The sequence below is a fragment of the Mesoplodon mirus genome (assembly GCF_964341445.2).
Source record: "Mesoplodon mirus genome assembly, chromosome: 13".
In the NCBI taxonomy this organism is placed as follows: domain Eukaryota; kingdom Metazoa; phylum Chordata; class Mammalia; order Artiodactyla; family Ziphiidae; genus Mesoplodon; species Mesoplodon mirus.
In genome coordinates this window covers 18,019,160-18,039,057 of record NC_138989.1, presented here as the reverse complement: position 1 = coordinate 18,039,057, position 19,898 = coordinate 18,019,160, and the positions used below count along the sequence as shown (strand labels likewise).

Sequence of the window (19,898 nt, the reverse complement as noted above, 5' to 3'; positions counted from 1 at the left end):
CGCCTGCCGATGCAGGGGATACGGGTTCGTGCCCCGGTCTGGGAGGATCCCATATGCCGCGGAGCGGCTGGGCCCGTGAGCCATGGCCGCTAGGCCTGTGCGTCCGGAGCCTGTGCTCCGCAACGGGAGAGGCCACAACAGTGAGAGGCCCGCGTACAGCAAAAAAAAAAAAAAAAAAAAAAGATCTTGGAGTCCAGTAATTTCATTTCATGGTATAAGTATATTGCCAAAGAATTATGAAAATTTTATTCCAAGAGACACTCCATCTGACTAAGTAGTGGAAACAGACTTAGCAAGTTTGAACAGTCGTACACAGTGTGCTTTCCCCCAGTTGTTGATAAGAAAAGTAGGTCATCAGTATAGAAAGAGTATTTTGAAACACATTCGTCATTAATTTTTAAGTGAGAGTGCTGGGCCAGTCATGGGGGTAAAAGTTCTGCAGTTGGGATGAGAGCTCTTGGGATTAATTTGGCTCTTTGAAGAGAGCTTCCGAGCCTGACCTCCTGTGGGGCACTTTAGGGAGATGCTGGCAGCTCAGAGGATTCTACTCGGTTCCACCGCGTTGTCTGGGCAGGCAACGCCTGCTGCTGTCTCTGATGGGGGTTTCTTCAGCAATCCCTTCTCAAAGCTCCAGGGAGGGGTATAGTGGGTGTGTTTATAACGATGCTGGTGATAAGCAGAAAACTGGGAGATAGAGGGATTGTAAACATGTCATCCTGACACATTATCTTCTGAAAAATCTGCTCTTCCTTTGATAATGTAGTTAAAAAAAATTCTGTCATTGAAGAGCTAGAGATGACCCATACACCCTTGTCATCTCATGTGTAGTAACTGTAAAGTTCGTGTTGTGTCATTCTTCTTTATTTTAAGGGAGTTCCAGGCCCTTTTCGGGCATCTTTTAGTTGTAAAGGGTCTCTTTTTTTTTTTTTTTTTTTGCAGTACGCGGGCCTCTCACTGTTGCGGCCTCTCCCGTTGCGGAGCACAGGCTCCGGACGCGCAGGCTCAGCGGCCATGGCCCACGGGCCCAGCCGCTCCGCGGCATGTGGGATCTTCCCAGACCGGGGCACGAACCCGTGTCCCCTGCATCGGCAGGTGGACTCCCAACCACCGCGCCACCAGGGAAGCCCGTAAAGGGTCTCTTTTTAATACAAGTGTGAGAGAGTCGATTTGAGGATTTGGGGTTTCTGTATTTAGGATCTTTATCTGTTGCTATTTTGCTGTCCATGTCACACTCATTTCTTTTTTTTTTAATTTCAGCCTTACTGAGTGTAGTTGACACACCGAGTTGTAAGGTATTTAAAGTGGGCCTCGCGGTTAGTTGATGTACGTGCATAGCTCGTTTGGTCTCTTGTCAGACTGCATTTTCAGCAGTCACTCTCAGAGCTGCACGTCTCACTCTGTCATCGGGAGCAGGGAGCGCCTATGTTGATGGCAGGCAGCCCCCACTTCTTTTTGTAACCAGTTCCTAAAATGAGTACAAAATTGTAAAGTGTGAAAGTCGGAGTCCTTTTCTTAGAAAGCTTTAAAAGGAGTAAAAGGGGCTTCCCTGGTGGTGCAGTGGTTGAGAGTCTGCCTGCCAATGCAGGGGACACGGGTTCGTGCCCCGGTCCGGGAGGATCCCACATGCCGTGGAGCGGCTGGGCCCGTGAGCCGTGGCCGCTGAGCCTGAGCGTCCGGAGCCCGTGCTCCGCAATGGGAGAGGCCACAACAGTGAGAGGCCCGCGTACCGCAAAAAAAAAAAAAAAAAAAAAAGAGAAAAAGCCTGTCCGTTGCACCTCACCTTTTAGAACTTGTTCTTGATGTGTTGATTCCAGCCTTTTAGGCATGTCGGTTCAGGCTCTTGGACAGTTGAGCACAGAGCCCTCCGGCCTAAGCCTGAGGGTTTTCAGTCAGAAGCAAAGATTGGTTTCCTTTGGCACAGCTAATGCACCCTCTCGTTGATCTCAGCATATTTGAATGCGAACAGCCAGTTTGTGTATTGTATAAAGTGTGAGCCAAGTGCAGTTTCCTATTTAAAAATGGCACCAACAGGCCAGGTGGAACTGTGAGCTGTGGAGACAGCACTCCATGGAGCGGTTCTTAGAGGCCTCACTGGCTGACGTGGGAAAGCCAAACTGTATGTGTGTGTGGAGTTTATCGCTGAAAAAGTATGAAAGTTCAGGGGGTGAAAAGTTGAATTGCCCCATACTTTGTGGTTCGAGGTCATCGAGTCTCTCTCCGAAGTCCTTTATCTTTGGGCAAGTCACACAGTGTCTCTGGGCTGAAAATGAAAGGCCGGAACTGGTGACCCTTTTTACTCCAGGCTTCTGTGAAGACCCAGCCTGGATGTTTCTTGGTAAATCTGACTTGCATTTCTTTATCTTTTCATTCCAAGAAACGTTTAAAAACCAAAATGATAATGGGTTCTTGAGTCGAAACAGAGTGCACTTAGAGTCGGTATGCCTCCTTGGCATTTTAACCTAGTACCTGGGTGGATAATGGGATGAAAGCGTTTGGAAGGCTATAATGAGCGTGAATTTTCGCCCTTTACTTTCGCCATTCTTGGTGTCATGATAAATTGAACCAACATAAGGGCTGTTCCATACTTGCAGTCAGTTGTCTTAAGTGGAGTGCAAACCTTTCAGCCTTAGCTGCTGTGTATGAGGAATGTTGTGTATCTATCTGACTTTCTCCTGTGCTTTATATAAAGCAAATTGTTGCATGCGGTCTTTTTTCTTCCTTCGTAAAACAACTTCTATTAAAGTAGGTAAATTAGGCGTATTTTTCTTGAGTATCTCATATATGAATCTGTTAATTAAGGAATTGGATGCAGTACAAATGATTTGTTAGGTGAACTCTTCAAGTGTCACTGATGAATTTTGTTTAAGGACATTCAAAAAAAAGCACAGCCGTCTCATATCCAGAAATGATGAACGTTGAATTTTTGTATTTAATCAGAGCACCTCCCGTATTTGCTTTCGGTGTCTGCTTTCTTGTGAATGTGTCTTCTACGTAGGCTTACACATTACCTTTCTAACTTCTTACAAAGAATTTTTAACTGTTGGCATTGCCATTGAAATAGCTGATTTCGGGACATTTGATTCCTCCTCTGCTGTCCTGCTTGCCACTTTCTATTAAATAACGTGTCCGATCTCTCCCACATTAAAAAGGGCCAGAAAAGCATCAACTTAGAGGGAATGTGTTCTTTCCCTATTGGGATATTCTGGAGTCTCCTGTGGTTGCTGCTGGCTAGGGGACGTGCTCAGCCTCCTGAGTCCTTGAGTAATTGACGCTCTGGAATGGTCTCAGCTAATGTGCCGAGCAGGATTTTGCTGCGAGTAGGAGTTTTCCTGTACGTGTTCCTAGCAGGATGTGTTTCCTTTTATACAAACCATAGAAGTGCATCTGCTGGAATCTTTAAACAGGAAAATGTCAAAATTGTCGTCATTTTTTACAAGATTGATGGAAGTAGACAGAATAGAGAAAAGGTAGTAACATTTATTCAGGTGTTTTGAGTATATTTTATTTGGTGCCATTATAGTATTGTAAACACCCTGTCTTGTCTACATTTTTCCCTCCCAACACCCATCACATTTCTTGTATGGCCTGTGAAATAAATTTTCTCTATAACTTGACTAGGCAGTACCATAAGAAGCACACCTTCACACTCTCCTAGAGGTTGAGGATGATCAACTGACTGTAAGATGTAAATTTTCTTCTGAGAATGATTTTTAGCAAACTTTACTCTGATGCTTATAAAATAAGTCCTTAAACCATGGACCTTATTTTTACAGCTTGTTCTTGGTTAAGATGTTTACCCAACATGTAAAGAAAATTTTAATCATTTTTGTTTCCTTAGATGAGCTGCTAAGTATTGTGGATCTTGGTAGTCGGCTTTTAGATTTTCTTTATTTGGAGCTGAAAACGAGAATATATTATCTACTCATTAGAAATTTATGTGGGAATGTAAAATTGGTGCAGCCACTACGGAAAATGGTATGGAGGTTCCTCAAAAAATTAAAAATAGAGCTACCATATGATCCAGCAATTCCACTTCTGGGTATTTATCCAAAGGAAACTAAATCACTGTCTTGAAAAGATATCTGAACCTCCGTGTTCACTGCAGTATTATTTACAATAGCCAAGGAAGTGGAAACAACCTAAGTGTCCATTAACAGATAAATGGATGGGAAAATGTGGTATGATGGAATATTATTCAGCCATTAAAAAGAAGGAAATCCCGCCATTTGTGACAACATGGATGGATATTGAGGGCATTATCCTAAGTGAAGTAAGTCAGATAGAGAAAGACAAATATCTTTTCAATATATCAGGGGTCCACAGCCTGTTAGGAATCAGGCCACACAGCAGGAGGTGAGCGGTGGGTGAGCGAGTGAAGCCTCATCTGTTACTCCCCATGGCTCGCATTACCGCCTGAGCCATCTCCGCCACGCCACCTCGCCTCAGTCCATGGAAAAATTGTCTTCCACGAAACCGGTTCCTGGTGCCAAAAAAGATTGGGGACTGCTGCTGTATATCACTTACATGTTGAATCTTAAAAATGAAAACAAAAACAAAACAAAACCCAAACTCATGGAGACAGCACATTTTGGTGGTTGCTAGAGGTGGTGGATTAGGGGGGTGGATGAAATGGGTGAAGGGAGCTAAAGGTACAAACTTCCAGTTATAAGATAAGTAAGTCCTGGGGATGTAATGTACAGCATGGTGACTATAAAAAAGATAGATAAATTAAAAAGAGGTTTACTACGATGGCTGCTGGACAATCAAGACTTAACTCTTGCTTGGCCTTCAGTATCATCTAGAAACTTGGGCAGAGGAGACGTGTCTCTGTTTCTAAAACTGAGGTTTCAACCACATCCCAGAGAGAGCATTTCAGAGTTGGGCCTGTGCTCTCAACCTGCTCTCACATTGTCTTTCAAAGACACCTCAGTTTTTATTATAATGAAAACCATTCTAGAATAGTCCCAGTCTTATTGGAAATTTGGGCAGGCCTATTATAAGGCCTTGGGTAAGGTTTGTAATTCCCAACATTTTGTGGAAATTAAAAACCACGTTGCATTTTTTCTAAAATCAGTTTATTTTGAAATTTGTAAACATTTCTTTCATTTGCTTAATGAAAGACTTATTGCTACATTGTCTCCCTCTTTATTACTACGAGGATCCTTTATTACAGTGACAATTGCTAAGAAAAGGCCCTATGCAGTTTGAAGAATTTGTACTTGAAAGACCTAATGAGCAGACAACCTCTCCAAGGTTGAACTCTGACAAGACATTGAAAATTGAGGACTTCCCTGGTGGTCCAGTGGTTAAGACTCCGGGTTTCCACTGCAGGGGGTGTGGGTTCTATCCCTGGTGGGGGAAGTTATGCATGCCTTGGGGTGTGGGCCCCCCCCCAAAATTGAATGTACCCTATCCTTGGACTTAGTGTCTATGTATTAGTTCAGGATTCTTTCACTTACTCTTTTAAATATAACTGAAAATTAGATTTCTTTATAAAATGCTTTAGTTTTGGGGACACTCTAGTTGTGTAATTTGGAACAAGATATTTAATAAAAGGACGCCTAAGTTTGATGATATGACCGTTTGGAAATTTATAGCCAAGCGTTTAAAAAATTGGTGAAACACTAATACCATTTGATAATGCAGGCCTTTTTCTCGAGAAGAGGGTTTTTTTTTTCTGTAGTAAACAGCATGCTGAGGTGGGAGAACATAAAATTTTGTAAAGGTTCCTCGATAACTGATACTAGTTCATTAACGTGAAAATCATACTTTTGGCTCATAATCAGTAGGAAATTGATTTGGGTTTTCTCCCTTGGGTAGGGAAACCTAGTAGCAGTCTCTTAAGTAATAATTGTTGACATTTATTGGACAGTGCTTATTACTATGCTTCAGATTCTATGCTAGGTACTTTGCAGATTTTTAAAGAACAGCTTTATTTAGGTATAATTCACATATCATACAACTCACCCTACTTGAAGTGTACAGTTCAGTGCTTTTTAATATGTTCACAAATATGTGCAACTATCACCACAAATTACAGAATATTTCCATCACTTTGGAAAGAAACCCTGTGCTCTTTAGCTATAACCTCCTATTCCGTAGTACCCCTTCCTCCCCTCCAAGCACCGCTAATTTACTTTCTGTGTCTCTAGGTTTCCCTGTTCTGGGCTTTCGTGTGAATAGAAATCATAATATGTAGACTTTTGTAATTGGCTTCTTACTGTAATATTTTCAAGGTTTATCCAAGTTGTAGCATGTATTAGTACTTTATTTTATTTTTTAAATATTTACTTATTTATTTAGGCTGCGCTGGGTCTTAGTTGCGTCAAGAAGGTTCTTTAGCTGCGGCATGCAGAATCTTTAGTTGTGGTGTGCGAACTCTTAGTTGCAGCATGCATGTGGGATCTAGTTCCCTGACCAGGGATCGAACCCGGGCCCCCTGCACTGGGAGCTCAGAGTCTTAGCCACTGGACCGCCAGGGAAGTCCCCTACTTTTTAATTTTATTTTTAATTGCCAAATAACATCCCATTGTGTGGATATATCACATTTTGTTTTTCCGTTCATCCAATGGGTATCCAACATATGGGTGGTTTTCACCCTTTAGCTGTTGTGAATATGCTGCTATGAAAATTCCTGTACAAGTATTTGTGTGAATACCTGTTTTCAGTTCTTTGGGGTATATTCTTAGTTGTGGAATTTCAGGGTCACATCATAACTCTGTTTAATCGTTTCAGAACTGCCAGACTGCTTTCCAAAGCAGCTGCACCATTTTACATTCCCGCTACCAGTGTATGAGGGTTCTGATTTCTCTGCATCCTCATCCATGTTTGTTATTCTCTGGCCTGATATTAGCCATCCTGGTGGGTGTGAAGTGGTATTTCATTGTGGTTTTGATTTACATTTCCCCAGTGGCTAAAGATGTCCAGCACCTTTTATTGTATGTTTGTGTATCTTTTTTGGAAAGATATCTATTCAAGTACTTTGCTCATTTTTAAATTGGATTATTTGTCTTTTTATTATCGAGTTGTAGGAATGTTTTATATATTCTAGATACAAGCGCCTTATCAGATATATGATTTCCAAAACTTTTCTCCCATTCTGTGGGTTGTCTTTTCACTTCCTTGATGGTGACTTTGAAGCACAGAGGTTTTTAATTTTGATGAGGTCCATTTTGTACACTTTTTATTTTGTTGCTTGTACTTTTGGTGTCATATCTAAGAATCCTTTGCCAGATCCAAGGTCATGAAGATTTATTCCTATGTTTTCTCCCAAGAGTTTAAAAGTTTTAAGCCGTTATATCTTTGATCAATTTTGAGTTAATTATTTTATATGATGTGAGGTCAGGGTCCAGCTTCTTCTGTTTGTGGCTATTCAATGGTCCCAGCACCATTTGTTGAAAAGACTTATTTTTCCCCCCATTGAATGGTTTTGGTACCCTTGTTGAAATCGCTTGACCAAAGATGTATGAATTTATTTCTGCACTTTCAGTTCTATTCCGTTGGCCTATATGTCTGTCCTTGTTCTGATTTTGTCAGATTTCTGCGAGATGATCATGTGATTTGGGGGTTTTATCTGATTGATACATGTTACATTAATTGATTTTCAGATGTCACACCAACCTTGCATTGTGGGTTAAGTCCCACTGGGTCATGGTGTATAATCCTTTTCGTATGTTGCTAGATTTGGTCTGCTAGTATTTTGTTGGGGATTTTTGTGTCTATATTTATAAAAGATATTAGTCTAGTTTTCTTGTGATGTCTTTGTCTGATTTTGGTATCAGAGCAATACTGGTCTCATAAAATTTGTTTGGAAATTTGTTCCCGTCTATTCTTTGTAAAAATTGGTGAAGAACTGGTATTAATTCTTTAAATATTTGATAGACTTCAGCAGTGAAGCCATCTGGACCTGGGATGTCAGATGTTGTTTTTAATTCTTATGATGGGTATCATCCCCTTCATTTTATAGATGAGGAAACGGAGGCTCGTAAAGGTTAGTGGCAGAGCTGGGATTTGAATCTGGATTACCTTATGTTAAGTACTAGGATGATAACAATAGCCGACATTTATTGTGTATTTAGTTATGTGTTTTTAACCGGACAGGGTACTTTAACGAAATCATCTCCTGCTATAGTCCCATTAGCAAGTGCTCATTTAATGATCACTTTAACTTTATATGTAATGTACCCATTTCCAGATAGAGAATCTGACACTTAAGGAGATTATGACTTTGCCCTACTGAACCACGGCCAGGAAGCAAATGGTACAGCTGTGCTTCTCACTCACAAGGTTGCCTGACTCTGGAGCCTGCCCTCTTAATTGCCTTTCTCTATTGTGTGCAGCAAAAGCAGCTGTGCCACATGTGGGCAGCTGAGCCAGATCAGATTTGACCTTGGATGTGAATGGCCTGGCCCAGACAGCACAGCACTCCGGGATCCCTGGCTTTTCTCACTCTCTCTGCTCTGTAGCTAACTGTCCTCCATGGTTGTAGCAAAAGAACCTGTCTATCATTCTGACTTCGTGTAGTTAGATGAAAATTTGTGTAACATATGTCACCCTGTGTAATACAGAAATGACTTTTAAAGGTGTGTCAGCCAGCCGGCAGATTTGTGTGATGTCTTTCAGTGAAGACATTCAAAGCACTTTCCATATTTATGTTAATATTCATATTGTTGGTGAGATTAGATGGTATCTTGGCCTATTTGAGTGAAGAGGAAAGATTGTCTCCATTTTTCAGGTTGAAGGGCTTCCTCAAATGTCCGTTCACATTGAATAGTGGGCCCCAAAAAGCCGACCCAATGCCTGTGTGGGTAGGGGGGCTGGGTGGGTGGTGGACCTCACAGAGGGCGGTGAGGGCTGACTTCCTGTGGGGCAGGGCGGGTGCTATCTCAGCCAGGCAGCCAGCCTTCTGGGAGCTCCCAGAACACAGGGCTGGAGGCTCCCCTGTACAGGACCAGGTCGTCTGTGTGGTACCTGCTGGTACCCGTGCTCACCTGTGCTGGTGGTGTCCTGTCCAGGGCCTGCCCTGTGGCTTCTGGGGCGGGCGAGGGGTGGCCCCTGACGGTGCGGCACTGGAGGAGCAGCGCTGGGTGTCTAGCTGCTCCTAGTTAGGCTTTTGGTCAGTTTTCCCTGCAGCCCCTCTCCCACATCTGTTTCCCTGCTGAGCGCTCGGCGGTTTCACAGTGGGCCTGGTGTCCTTCTGTGAGCCTCTCCTCCTGAGACCTCCGCTGAGTGGAGAACACTCACTTCTGTCAGTTACACTTGCCTGACAGCTTTCCTCTTCCACGGTCTTGTGGTCACATTTGCTGTCTTGTAGGCTCCTTTCCAGTGTCCTTTCGCTTGTCCTTTGGTGTTTATACCAGCTTTTATTCCTTTCCTGTCATTTTGTTAGGATTTCAGGAAGGAGTGGCGGTAAATGCCATTTGTGTTTCTTTTGTAAATTAACTCTTCATGTCCTTTGTGTAATTTCCTACTGGGATTTGCATGTTTGGAATCTATAAAAACTTTATATATGAAGGATATCAACTCTTTGGCATATGGTGCAATTCTCCCTTCTTCTTTGTTAACTTTACTTTTGAAACACTTGCTGGAAGGTAATGGCAGGGATTCCGGCTTCTGCTGACTTGTGCAGATGGTGGGGTAGGGAAATGGATCCTGAGACCAGCTGGCTGTACATTGGCTTTTGTGTGGATGTGCTTTTCTTTTGGTTTTCACCACCTCGTGGAAGCTGTCTTATCTCCTTCAGTTTGAGAAGTATTCATACTGTTTCACAGATGGAGGACCCCGGCCAAATGGAAGCAAGTCATTTGCCGTCTCCTCCACCAGGTGATCTCAGCCTCTGGTCCTGGTGGTCAGCTGGGAAGGTCTGGCAGCAGCTGGGCTGAGGAACACGCCTGCTCACCAGCTTGCCTAGGCTTTGTCGCCTCAGCCCAGCCACACGCCCTAGGCTTGGAGAGAGGCCGCTTCTGTACATGCCTTGAAAGGGTAGAAGGAGACTGGCAAAACCAACTTCTCTCCTTTTGTGCTTAGCAGTGGGCCCAGAGCCACGAGGAAGGGAATTCAAGGGGAGGAATTAGCAGCAGCCCCGCATGTGTCCCATTTGGCATGAGTGGATAGGTGTTAGTTAGCCCTCCTGTCCTTGGGGATCAGGGGGACTGGTTTTCAGCTGAGCTCTGAAGGTTTGACTGTGTTCCATCTCCACTTGTGTTTTCCCGTGGCTCCTTCCTCCCTAGCCAGCGTGAATGGAATGTCCTGGCATTAACAGACAGGAAGAGGACACTGTGGTGCAGCCCAGGAGACCTCAGGCAGGTGGGGCTGCTGATCCTAAAGCCTGAACGCTGTCAGTGCACATGCCAGGTGGACAACCCAGTGGAAGTTGCGGTCCAAAATGACCCATGGGGAAGCCTGGGAACACCAGCTTGGTGTCACTTCCTGTCCCCTAGGCCCTCTGGTTTACTTGGGAAGTGGCTGTGGTGAGTGATCAGCTCTGACATCCTGGTTTCTGTTACCCTCCCTGAGTTTTTCTGTTCCTCTGTCTCACTGCCGCTGCCGGGATCACTCCAGGCCTTTCTCAGGCCTGGTTCACCATCACAGCCTCTTAGCCCAACCCCTTGCTTTTCGCTTCTTGCTGTCTAAGAGGTCCAGTGTGCTAGCGTCAGACCTCTTGTCATCCTCGTCTCTACTTTCCATTCAAATTTTTGCCACTCTTTTCCAAGACCTGGCTTTTGCCCCATGGTAGCAGTCAGACTCCTGGTAGCAGTCGGCACCAGGAGTTTGGTTCCGAGTTGCTTTGATTGTCCTGCCTGTGTTGGAAGCCTCTTGAAGGCAAGGGTGGTTTGCTTGTGTTGGATTCTCCACTGCATGTAGTTGGTCTTGTGGAAACACTCGTGAGCAGTCTCCGCTCTCAGACTAGAGAGCTGATGTCTGGAGAAAAAGCTGAAAAATGGAAAAATTACCTTGGCAGACTGAGGAAAAAGCCACAGTATCATAATTTGGGAGAGGAAGGATTCCTCAGTTTCAGGTCTACCAGGTAACTTCACTTTGGAGTTTCCTTGTCTGTAGAAGGGGAGGGCGGGTTAGAGTGGATTGTCTTTCCATTCCCACCCAACTCTGAAAGGCTAATTTCCCTTCATTCTTTACCTTGATCTTTCTCTTGAAATTAAAACTGATGAGCTGTTTCTGGATCATGAGTTAGGAATTTTTCATTTCTTTGTCATTCTTGCCCTGACACATTTTGCAGTTTTCTCTGGGTATGTGCTGCTAAAGGAAATTTGGATTTGCCATTTGGCTACATTTTAGGAGAGCAGACAAAATGCCATACCATTCTGTTTTTTTTTTCAGCTTTTCATTTGTAAAAGTAAAGCTTTCACTCGGGGGCATGATTTTAATATACTTTTTGTTCTCCCACAGACACGATGAGGCGAGTGGTACGACAGAGCAAGTTTCGCCATGTATTTGGACAAGCGGTGAAAAACGACCAGTGTTACGATGATATCCGGGTTTCTCGAGTGACCTGGGATAGTTCCTTTTGTGCTGTCAATCCCAGATTCGTTGCCATAATCATAGAAGCGAGTGGGGGAGGAGCGTTCCTTGTACTCCCTTTGCACAAGGTAAGTCATCTGACTTTCCATCCTGTGAGACACCCTCCGGTAATCTCTGTTTAGTCTGTAATAGATTGATTTTGGAGATTGATAGTCACTAAGCATTGTGTGATTTCTAGGACCATTAGACTTGGATGTAATTGAGCTTAAGTTCCACACGCTTTACTAACCACATCAGTTTTTCTCTGACAGAGAATCATTAAACAGAATGGCAAATTCTGTTCTGGGTGTGCCCTCTACGGATGAAAAAGATTCTTATAGTGATGCTGTGAGCATGGACAGGCACAGGAATTTTATGATTTGGTTCATAATCATCCACTCTTCATAAAAGTTTTTCCCAAAAGTGCAATTTTAGAAACAGTTATGTTTTTAAATGGGCAGAAATTGATAAGATTATAAGAAAATCTTTTTTGTGTGTGAGGTCATGAGGACTCAGACCTTTTGGTTTTGCTTTGTTTTTGGTTTTGAATGGTAAATGGGATGAGGGCTCAAGAAAATGTCCCCAAACAATGCAGATTTCAAGTCTGGACAGTAGTAGGTTTCAGCATAGGATCTAAACAGCGTTAACAAGCGGTGGAAATAAAGGCTCTTTATTGAAAGTGGTTCTGTGTGACTTTGAACCCGCTGGGCTTCCTAGTTCTCCCTTCTCCTGACTTTATCCTTCCAGACAGCCCTCTCCAGTATGGGGGAGAAGACTGGAGATCTGTAATTTTCTGCCTGTTCTTGAAAATTGTAGATGAAAGTCTGTACTAGCTTTAACAGGAAATCCCGGAATTGCAAATCTTGGGGGGTGGGAAACACCGTGAAGAGAGATCTTGGAAAGAGTCATTTTCTGATTAGCTTTTAGGAGGAAAATAAGATTGGTGAGTCCTGAGCCCTAATGATAAGGATGCAGATGTTGGGTCATGTTACAGCTGTTTCCACTCTGCTGGGAACAGTGGGTCTCCCTGAGTCGGAGCCATGCCTAGTAGAGGCATGTCTCATCATATTGGACCATGTGATTCTGAAAGTGGTTACAGTAACATGAATTTCTGTCAAAGTATTGTATTTTGGTGTTTTTTCCTTAGGAAAACTCTTGCTGGGAAAACTTCCAATTCTCTTGTACTTTTCATTCTCTCAGATGCTCATGACTAACTTGTTTTATTTTAACATCTGATTTGTATCTCAGTGGCTGGATTGATGTGATATTACACAATAGAACCATCTCACTACAGACGAGATGGATGCCTTTGGGGAACAAATCTGACATACGTTTCCAAATGTACTGTCTTATTGGCAAAGTTGTTAATCATGTTTTAAAGGAGAATCTTTTCATTAAATTGAAGTTAAATTTTCTACTCAGATACTTTTGCTTTTGTGGAGGAGATTGTTTCAGTGGTGAACAATACATTACACTATTGTAACTGTACTTACCTGATTTGGGAGTGGGGGTTGGAGTTCAATGCCAGTCGCGTTTGATCTCTACAACTTTCTAGTCGATTTGTTCACCAAGAGCAAGGAGCGTTTGGAAACTTGACTTCTCAGTGGTGGGTCTTATGGCAGCCAGCTGAGAAGACACCTCGCCTCAGCTTGTCAGCCAAGGTCAGGCACTGAAGTACCATGATCTCTTCTGAGTTCAAGAGGGGTAAATTTACGACTTTTTGCTTCAAAGAAGGAGAATAAGCCAATTAAGAAGCCCCGAATAAACTTTTGAACGGCTAACCTTCCTCCAAGTTCAGACAGTTCTCTTCAAGTCCCACATTCACAAAAGGCTCTGTGAGTCCACCTTTGCTTTCACAAACCATGGGAAACTTAGAGTTATATTTATACTGTTTAAGGGAGCCCTGTGTGCAGGTCCTAAGCTAACTGGATCTTATGCTTTGGTTTTCAGTTGCATTACGTGACCAATACCTAATAAATAGGTTTTATTATTTTGTTCTTCAACCAGCTGTATAGGAATTGGGACAGAATAAGTTGCTTCAGAAATTATCATGTTTGAACGAAACGTTGGTTTTTGGAGGAGCCTCGAGGGTCTGTCTTTTTCCCAGGCTTATAATACATTCTGTGTGGCTCACTCCTTAAATATTAATTTGTGTTGGAGGAGGTGACATTGGCATAAACTAAGCCCAGTGACACCCATTGGAAATAAGGTCAGTACTTGGGGTTATTGACTTTTATAATCAATGGGTTCACACGTACTCTGGGATTTTTGTGTATTAGAGTGTGTTTATTGAGCCCTTAGGGTGAGTGTGGCATCGAGGAAGGAACATGGGTCTGGAGCCAGGGGTTCAATCCTGTCTTGGTCCCCGACTTGTGGTGAGACGTGGATATGTCACTCTGTCCTTATGCTCTCCCATATCTCTATCTGTAACGTGAGGGGCTCTATATAAAAGTGATTTTCTAAATGGTTCTGAAGAACTTAGGGGCAGGATAAAGATGCAGACGTAAAGAATGGACTTGAGGACACGGGGAGGGGGAAGGGTAAGCTGGGACGAAGTGAGAGAGTGGCATGGACTTATATATACTACCAGATGTAAAATAGATAGCCAGTGGGAAGCAGCCGCATAGCACAGGGAGATCAGCTCAGTGCTTTGTGACCACCTAGAGGGGTGGGATAGGGAGGGTGGGAGGGAGATGCAAGAGGGAGGGGATATGGGGATATATGTATATGTATAGCTGATTCACTTTGTTATAAAGCAGAAACTAACACACCATTGTAAAGCAATTATACTCCAATAAAGATGTAAAAAAAAAAAAAAAGTGGTTTGCTACCCAAAATTCAGCAAAGGAAACACTGTTGTTCCTTTTTTTTTCCCTCCCTGGTGCCAACACGTAACTTTGGGAAGTAGATGCCTTTTTACTCGTGGCTGCTTTTCCGCCAAGGGCAAGGCTGAGCCCAGCAAAGAAAAGTGGTCTGTGGCTCCTGTAGACAGTTCTGTGTCTTGGGAGCTCTTAGAAGGATCTGCTGTAATGGCAGGGCCTAGCCTGGAGCCCCGAAGTGTCAGGTGACAGACACCCACCTTTCTTTTCTTCATAAGACCCTGTCCCTTGACTATTTACTATCTAGGCTTTTAGAAAATAGAACTATGTTCCACGTTGTCAGAAAACCTACATTTCTGCCTGCTTTAAAGGGCTGATTGCCCTCTGGATATCTATTTCCTTATAATTTTAGTATAATAATGAATATTTGAATAAGGATCGTAAGTTTTACATTTCTACAGAGATTTCGTTGTTCATGTGGTACGAGGTCTTCACTGTTCTTTGACTAATGCACGTGTGGTTTGATCGTCTGTAGACTGAGTGTCTGCCGGGTGCCATCTTCGCTCTCCAGGAGCACTGCGTCTACTTTTCATTGCGGTCAGTTTCCTGACCACCCCCCGGCGCCCAGGAGATTGCTGGTACTGCGGTGTTTGTCTCACCTTTAGAAGTGCAGCCTTGAAGGACAAAAACATTGGGGACCTGAGTACATGGTGAACCCATTGATCCTAATACAGGACTCTGCCCTGGAAAAGAGATCCTACAACTTCAGTGTCTTGGCAACTTTGAAATAGTTTTACAATGAGGTGCTGCCTTTGTTTAAAGGCAAAGAAAAACCAAATACCCACATATAATAAGAAGTGATGCTTGAAATGAAGATTGTGGGAAATGATGCTCTGGGTGTGTATTGGGCTCCTGTTTGTGTTGATAGCAGTCTAGGATTTCTCTAAACATGAACTTAGGGAAGTGGGTATGGTTTTTTTGTGTGTGTGTGTGGTACGTGGGCCTCTCACTGTTGTGGCCTCTCCCGTTGCGGAGCACAGGCTCCAGACACGCAGGCTCTGCAGCCATGGCTCACGGGCCCAGCCGCTCCACGGCATGTGGGATCTTCCCGGACCGGGGCATGAACCTGTGTCTCCTGCATCGGCAGGCAGACTCTCAACCACTGCGCCACCAGGGAAGCCCTGGGTATGGTTTTTAATCACTATCTCAAGAGACTTCTGGCAGTGTGTGTGTGTGTGTGTGTGTCTGTGTGTCTGTGTCTGTCTGTCTGTCTGTGTGCCCCCGCTGCTTTTTTTTTTTGCTGGTTATAGTCAGCCAGGTTGGTTTTAGTGATGCTTTTGGGGCCTTCTGTCCATGTTAAAATTGAATATGTGTGTACTGATCTTAAGATGTATTGTGACTCTTTCTGAAAGGCTCCCATTTTGAAACATGGCCTTCCATGAATTCTTCAAAGTTAGTTAGCGTCAGCAGTAAATAGGACTTATTATTGCAACCTCATGAGGCTTATGATTAGATTCCAGGAGAATCATGGTCTCTGTCTTCCAGGACTTAAAATTAAAAATGGAAAGAGTGGTAGAGACAAATACATTGACACATACACAGCAAGAGGTAAGCTTAGGAACGAATATATGTTTATTTAAGTGTATGGTTTATGAGGTTTTTGTTCGAAAGTTTTTATTAGAGAAAGTAGGATTTTAAGAGGTCACTGCCGGAGGAATACGGAAAGTGCTCAGCCCTGAGGTGGGGTGATTTAGATTAGCCCACATGATTCAGGGTTTCTTTTGTAATGCTTCCCTCAAGCTGTGGCATGCTGTTCAGTCATGACTTCTCAAGGTGTGGCTTAGTACATTTTCTTATTCTTTGGTCTTTCATAGGATGAATAATATCAGTCTTGTTGAACAGAAGTTGGCTTTGTGGTTTTGGCCATTGCGTTCTCCCCACAGCTACACAAGCTTTCTCGTCAGGAGCACACAGGTTCCAGCCCCCTGTGCACTACCACTCGGGCACGAAGGGCACGAACGAGCCTCTCCTTGTGCAGGAGCCACGCTCGTGATGTGAGACCAAGGCGTTCCCATCCCTGTTGTGAGCCACGGTGGCTCCTACAAATAGCAATGTTAGATGTCTGTGGGCACAGGCGTGCGCATACACACTAAAACTTCAGATCACAGTGAACCTGGAGCAAGGGTTGAGGGAGCTGGTTAGAATTCTACGCTCTTGATGTCTTAACATCCGCGTGGACGGAGAATGCAAATTGGAGGGCTCCTGTCTTCCCTAATCGCTTTCTCCCTTCCTCCCTTGACTGTTCTTACTTTGGAGGATTGGAGTGATGTCTAATTTCATCTTCCCAGTAATTGCCTAGGAGAGCAGCTCTGCTCTGGGCCATGATGGGATGGGTGTGGCCAAGTCTTCGTCAGCCTTTTGGGTCACTGTCTCCTCTCTCTTCTTGCTCCTCTGGTGTAGCTGTGAGGTGCCTTCTTATACACAGTTATGTTTCTCCCATATATTTTAAGAACTGTGTGTGGGAATATTTGGGATCTTGCTTTATTTATGTCTGTGAACTGTCTTTTCAACTCATTTTGTAGTCTTTCTCAACTAGAGTTTTGTGAAAGAATTCAGCACCCCCTACAGAAAATCATTTCAGTGAATATTTTCTTAGTTTTCTCAAGAAAGGGACATAGCTAAGCCTTATAGATGGATAGGAGAGAAATTAATCCATTACATAAAGTAGCTGCCTTAGGGCATTAGGACTTAATTCCTTCACAGAACCCAGGTTGACAAGGGCTGCTTTAGAGTATTTTTCTGTCATATTTATTGAAGAAGAAATTTATTGAGGAAGAAATCTTGATTCATTTCGGTCAGTATTCTAAGTGCTCCTTCTTGATGTTTAGTATCCAACTCAAATTTTATCTCCAATTTGCTGAGACAGTGGAAATCATCCTTTGGGATTCCTTAGCTGCTTGTCTCATGCCACTAGTACCACAGGCTGCATTATCACATTGTAATGTAATTATTTTCTTAGCCACATAACAGATAACGGGAGGGTGGTTGGAATTATATGCTCTTGATCTCTTGACCTTCGCTTGGATGGAGGATACAAAATGGATGGGTGTATGGTAGGGTTCTCCAGCCTCTCACCTTACTCTCTTGTGGTAGCAGCCTCCAAGGTAGGCTCCAGTGGTTCTCGCCTCCTTGTGTCTTGCCGTTGTGTGGTTCCCTCCCACATTAAATAGGGCTGACCTGTGTAGCCACTAGGATAGGGAGGAATTGATGGAATGTGACTTCTGACACTCGGTCATAAAAGCATATGGCTTCTACTTTATTTCTTTTGGAGCTTTCATGCTGTAAGTACACTCAAGCAGCTCTGTGGAGAGGTCCACAGGACCGCCCGCCAATAGCCAGCACTGACTTACCAACCACGTGAGTGTGTCATCTTGAAGGTGGATCCTGCAAACCTAGCTGACACCTTGACTTAGGAGAACCCTCAGCCAGAACCACCCGGATACGCTGCTTTTGAACTCCTGACCCACAGAAATTGTGTGAGATGAGAAATGCTTATCATTTTAAGTAGCTAAATCTTAGGGTAACTCATTAAGCAGCAGTGATAACTAAAACATGTACAGTTGACCCTTGAAAACCCAGGGGTTAGGGGTGCAGACCCCTTGGCAGTTGAAAGGCTGTATATAAGTTTCCAGTTGGCCCTCTGTGTCCATGGTTCTGCATCTGTGGATTCAACCAACCGTGGATCTTGTAGTACATATTTTTTGGAAAAAAATTGCATATAAGTGGACCTGCATAGTTCAAACCCGTGTTGTTCAAGGGTCAGCTGTATTCTCAGGATGAGGCACTTGACTCAGTAATGTTAGGTCACACAATGCACAAATAAGTCAGTAATTCAGAGCGGCCTAAAAGGCCTTCAGATAATTTTAAACACTCTTTCCACCTCTCCTTTTAAAAAAAATCTGTATAGTTAGATACATATAGATATACAGCATTCTATAATAAATCTTTTTTTAAAAAAAATTTATTTATTTATTTATTTATTTTTGGCTGTGCTGGGTCTTAATTTCTGTGCGAGGGCTTTCTCTAGTGTGGCAAGTGGGGACCACTCTTCATCGCGGTGCGCGGGCCTCTCACTATCGCGGCTTCTCTTGTTGCGGAGCACAGGCTCCAGACACGCAGGCTCAGTAGTTGTGGCTGACGGGCCTAGTTGCTCCGTGGCATGTGGGATCTTCCCATACCAGGGCTCGAACCCGTGTCCCCTGCATTAGCAGGCAGATTCTCAACCACTGCGCCACCAGGGAAGCCCTATAATAAATCTTAAATGAATAATTGAGGGATTCTGTAGTAGTCATATCAGAAATATTACCAAAGCTCTATGAAGAGCTAATTGTTGTTTAAGCTTAAGTGAAACCTAAAACAGTACTTTAAAAAAATTACATTAATTCATTCACATACTTATTTCTCAGACATTTGAGCACCTGCTCTGTGCCAGGACCTGTTTCGAATCTTGCTCTTAAAAACGCTTTGCTAACAGTTGACCTCGATCTCTCCAATGGGGAGGTTTGTCTGTGTCTGAAGGGCTCTGACGCAGCGATGGGAGATGAGTTCTAAATGAGGCTCAAGGAAGGTGTCACAGAGAAGGTCCTGTTGGAAGTTGGGTTTCTCCTGCGTGCAGGAGGAGCCAGGGATGAAACGGAAGAGGAGCCCAAGCAACTCACTAAACTGAGGTGTTAGAAGAGGGGCTCTGTTCCCAGGAGGGTGAGGAACGAGGGGGGCCACATTCCTTCTTTCTGCGTTGGGATGGCCTCTTCTCCTATTGGAGAAATGGAATGCTTGACTGGAGGGGGATTGGGAGGAGCTGTAGGACAGCTTTTTGGTAGAAAAAGTACACACTTCTTGGCTCTTTTTTTCCTTCACTTCCAGTGTAAATAGTACAAAACTGCTGTTCTCCTTCATCGTTATATGGAGAAGAACCAGGATAAGCACTGCTCTGCATTTTAGGATTTTTGTTAAAACTGGATCTACATGGCATCTTTCCACTGTTTCCGCTTCAGGAAAAGGCGGTGACTTCATGTTATATTCATAAAAGTAAGGCTGCAAAGTGACATCAGAATGTGCTTGGAGGGTCCCCTTCATATATGATGTCTTAGTTTTTGCACACGGTGGGGTGGCTGTCATACCTTTGTTCTACAGTTGCAGAAATTGAAACTCAGGCTGAGTGACTGCCCGGGGCTGTGGGGTCTTCTGTGGATTAGAACCTAGGTCTCTGAGTCTTTATTTGGTTTGTACATGTACATTTTTGATTAACGTTTTTTTCCCACTGAGTGTGAAAGATTTTTTCATAGAAACCGTGGTCAAATTGACACTTAATCCTTTGCATTCTTTCTCTGGGATTAGAAGGCTTAATAACAAAAACACTAGCCTGTCAGGGCTCTGATTCTGGCAGCTCGGAGAATTGTCTCAGTGTTTGGAAAGTGCTTGGTCTCTACCATGCCTTGCGAGTAGACAGTGGCAGTGATGGAGTCGCAGCAGCTCACATCATTGAGGGCTTCCTTTAAGTGC

At 43.6% G+C, this 19,898-nt stretch overlaps 1 protein-coding gene across 2 annotated transcripts in view; it reads left to right on the top strand.

Annotated features, from left to right (window-relative positions):
• Positions 1-19,898, top strand: part of CORO1C (coronin 1C) — an 81,371-nt gene that overhangs the window by 17,356 nt on the left and 44,117 nt on the right. For both annotated transcript variants that reach the window (XM_082640827.1, XM_082640828.1), the window contains one exon: positions 11,407-11,606. In XM_082640827.1, coding sequence (XP_082496953.1) covers positions 11,412-11,606 — 195 coding nt within the window. In that variant the 5' untranslated portion in view covers positions 11,407-11,411. The remainder of the gene's footprint in view (positions 1-11,406; positions 11,607-19,898) is intronic.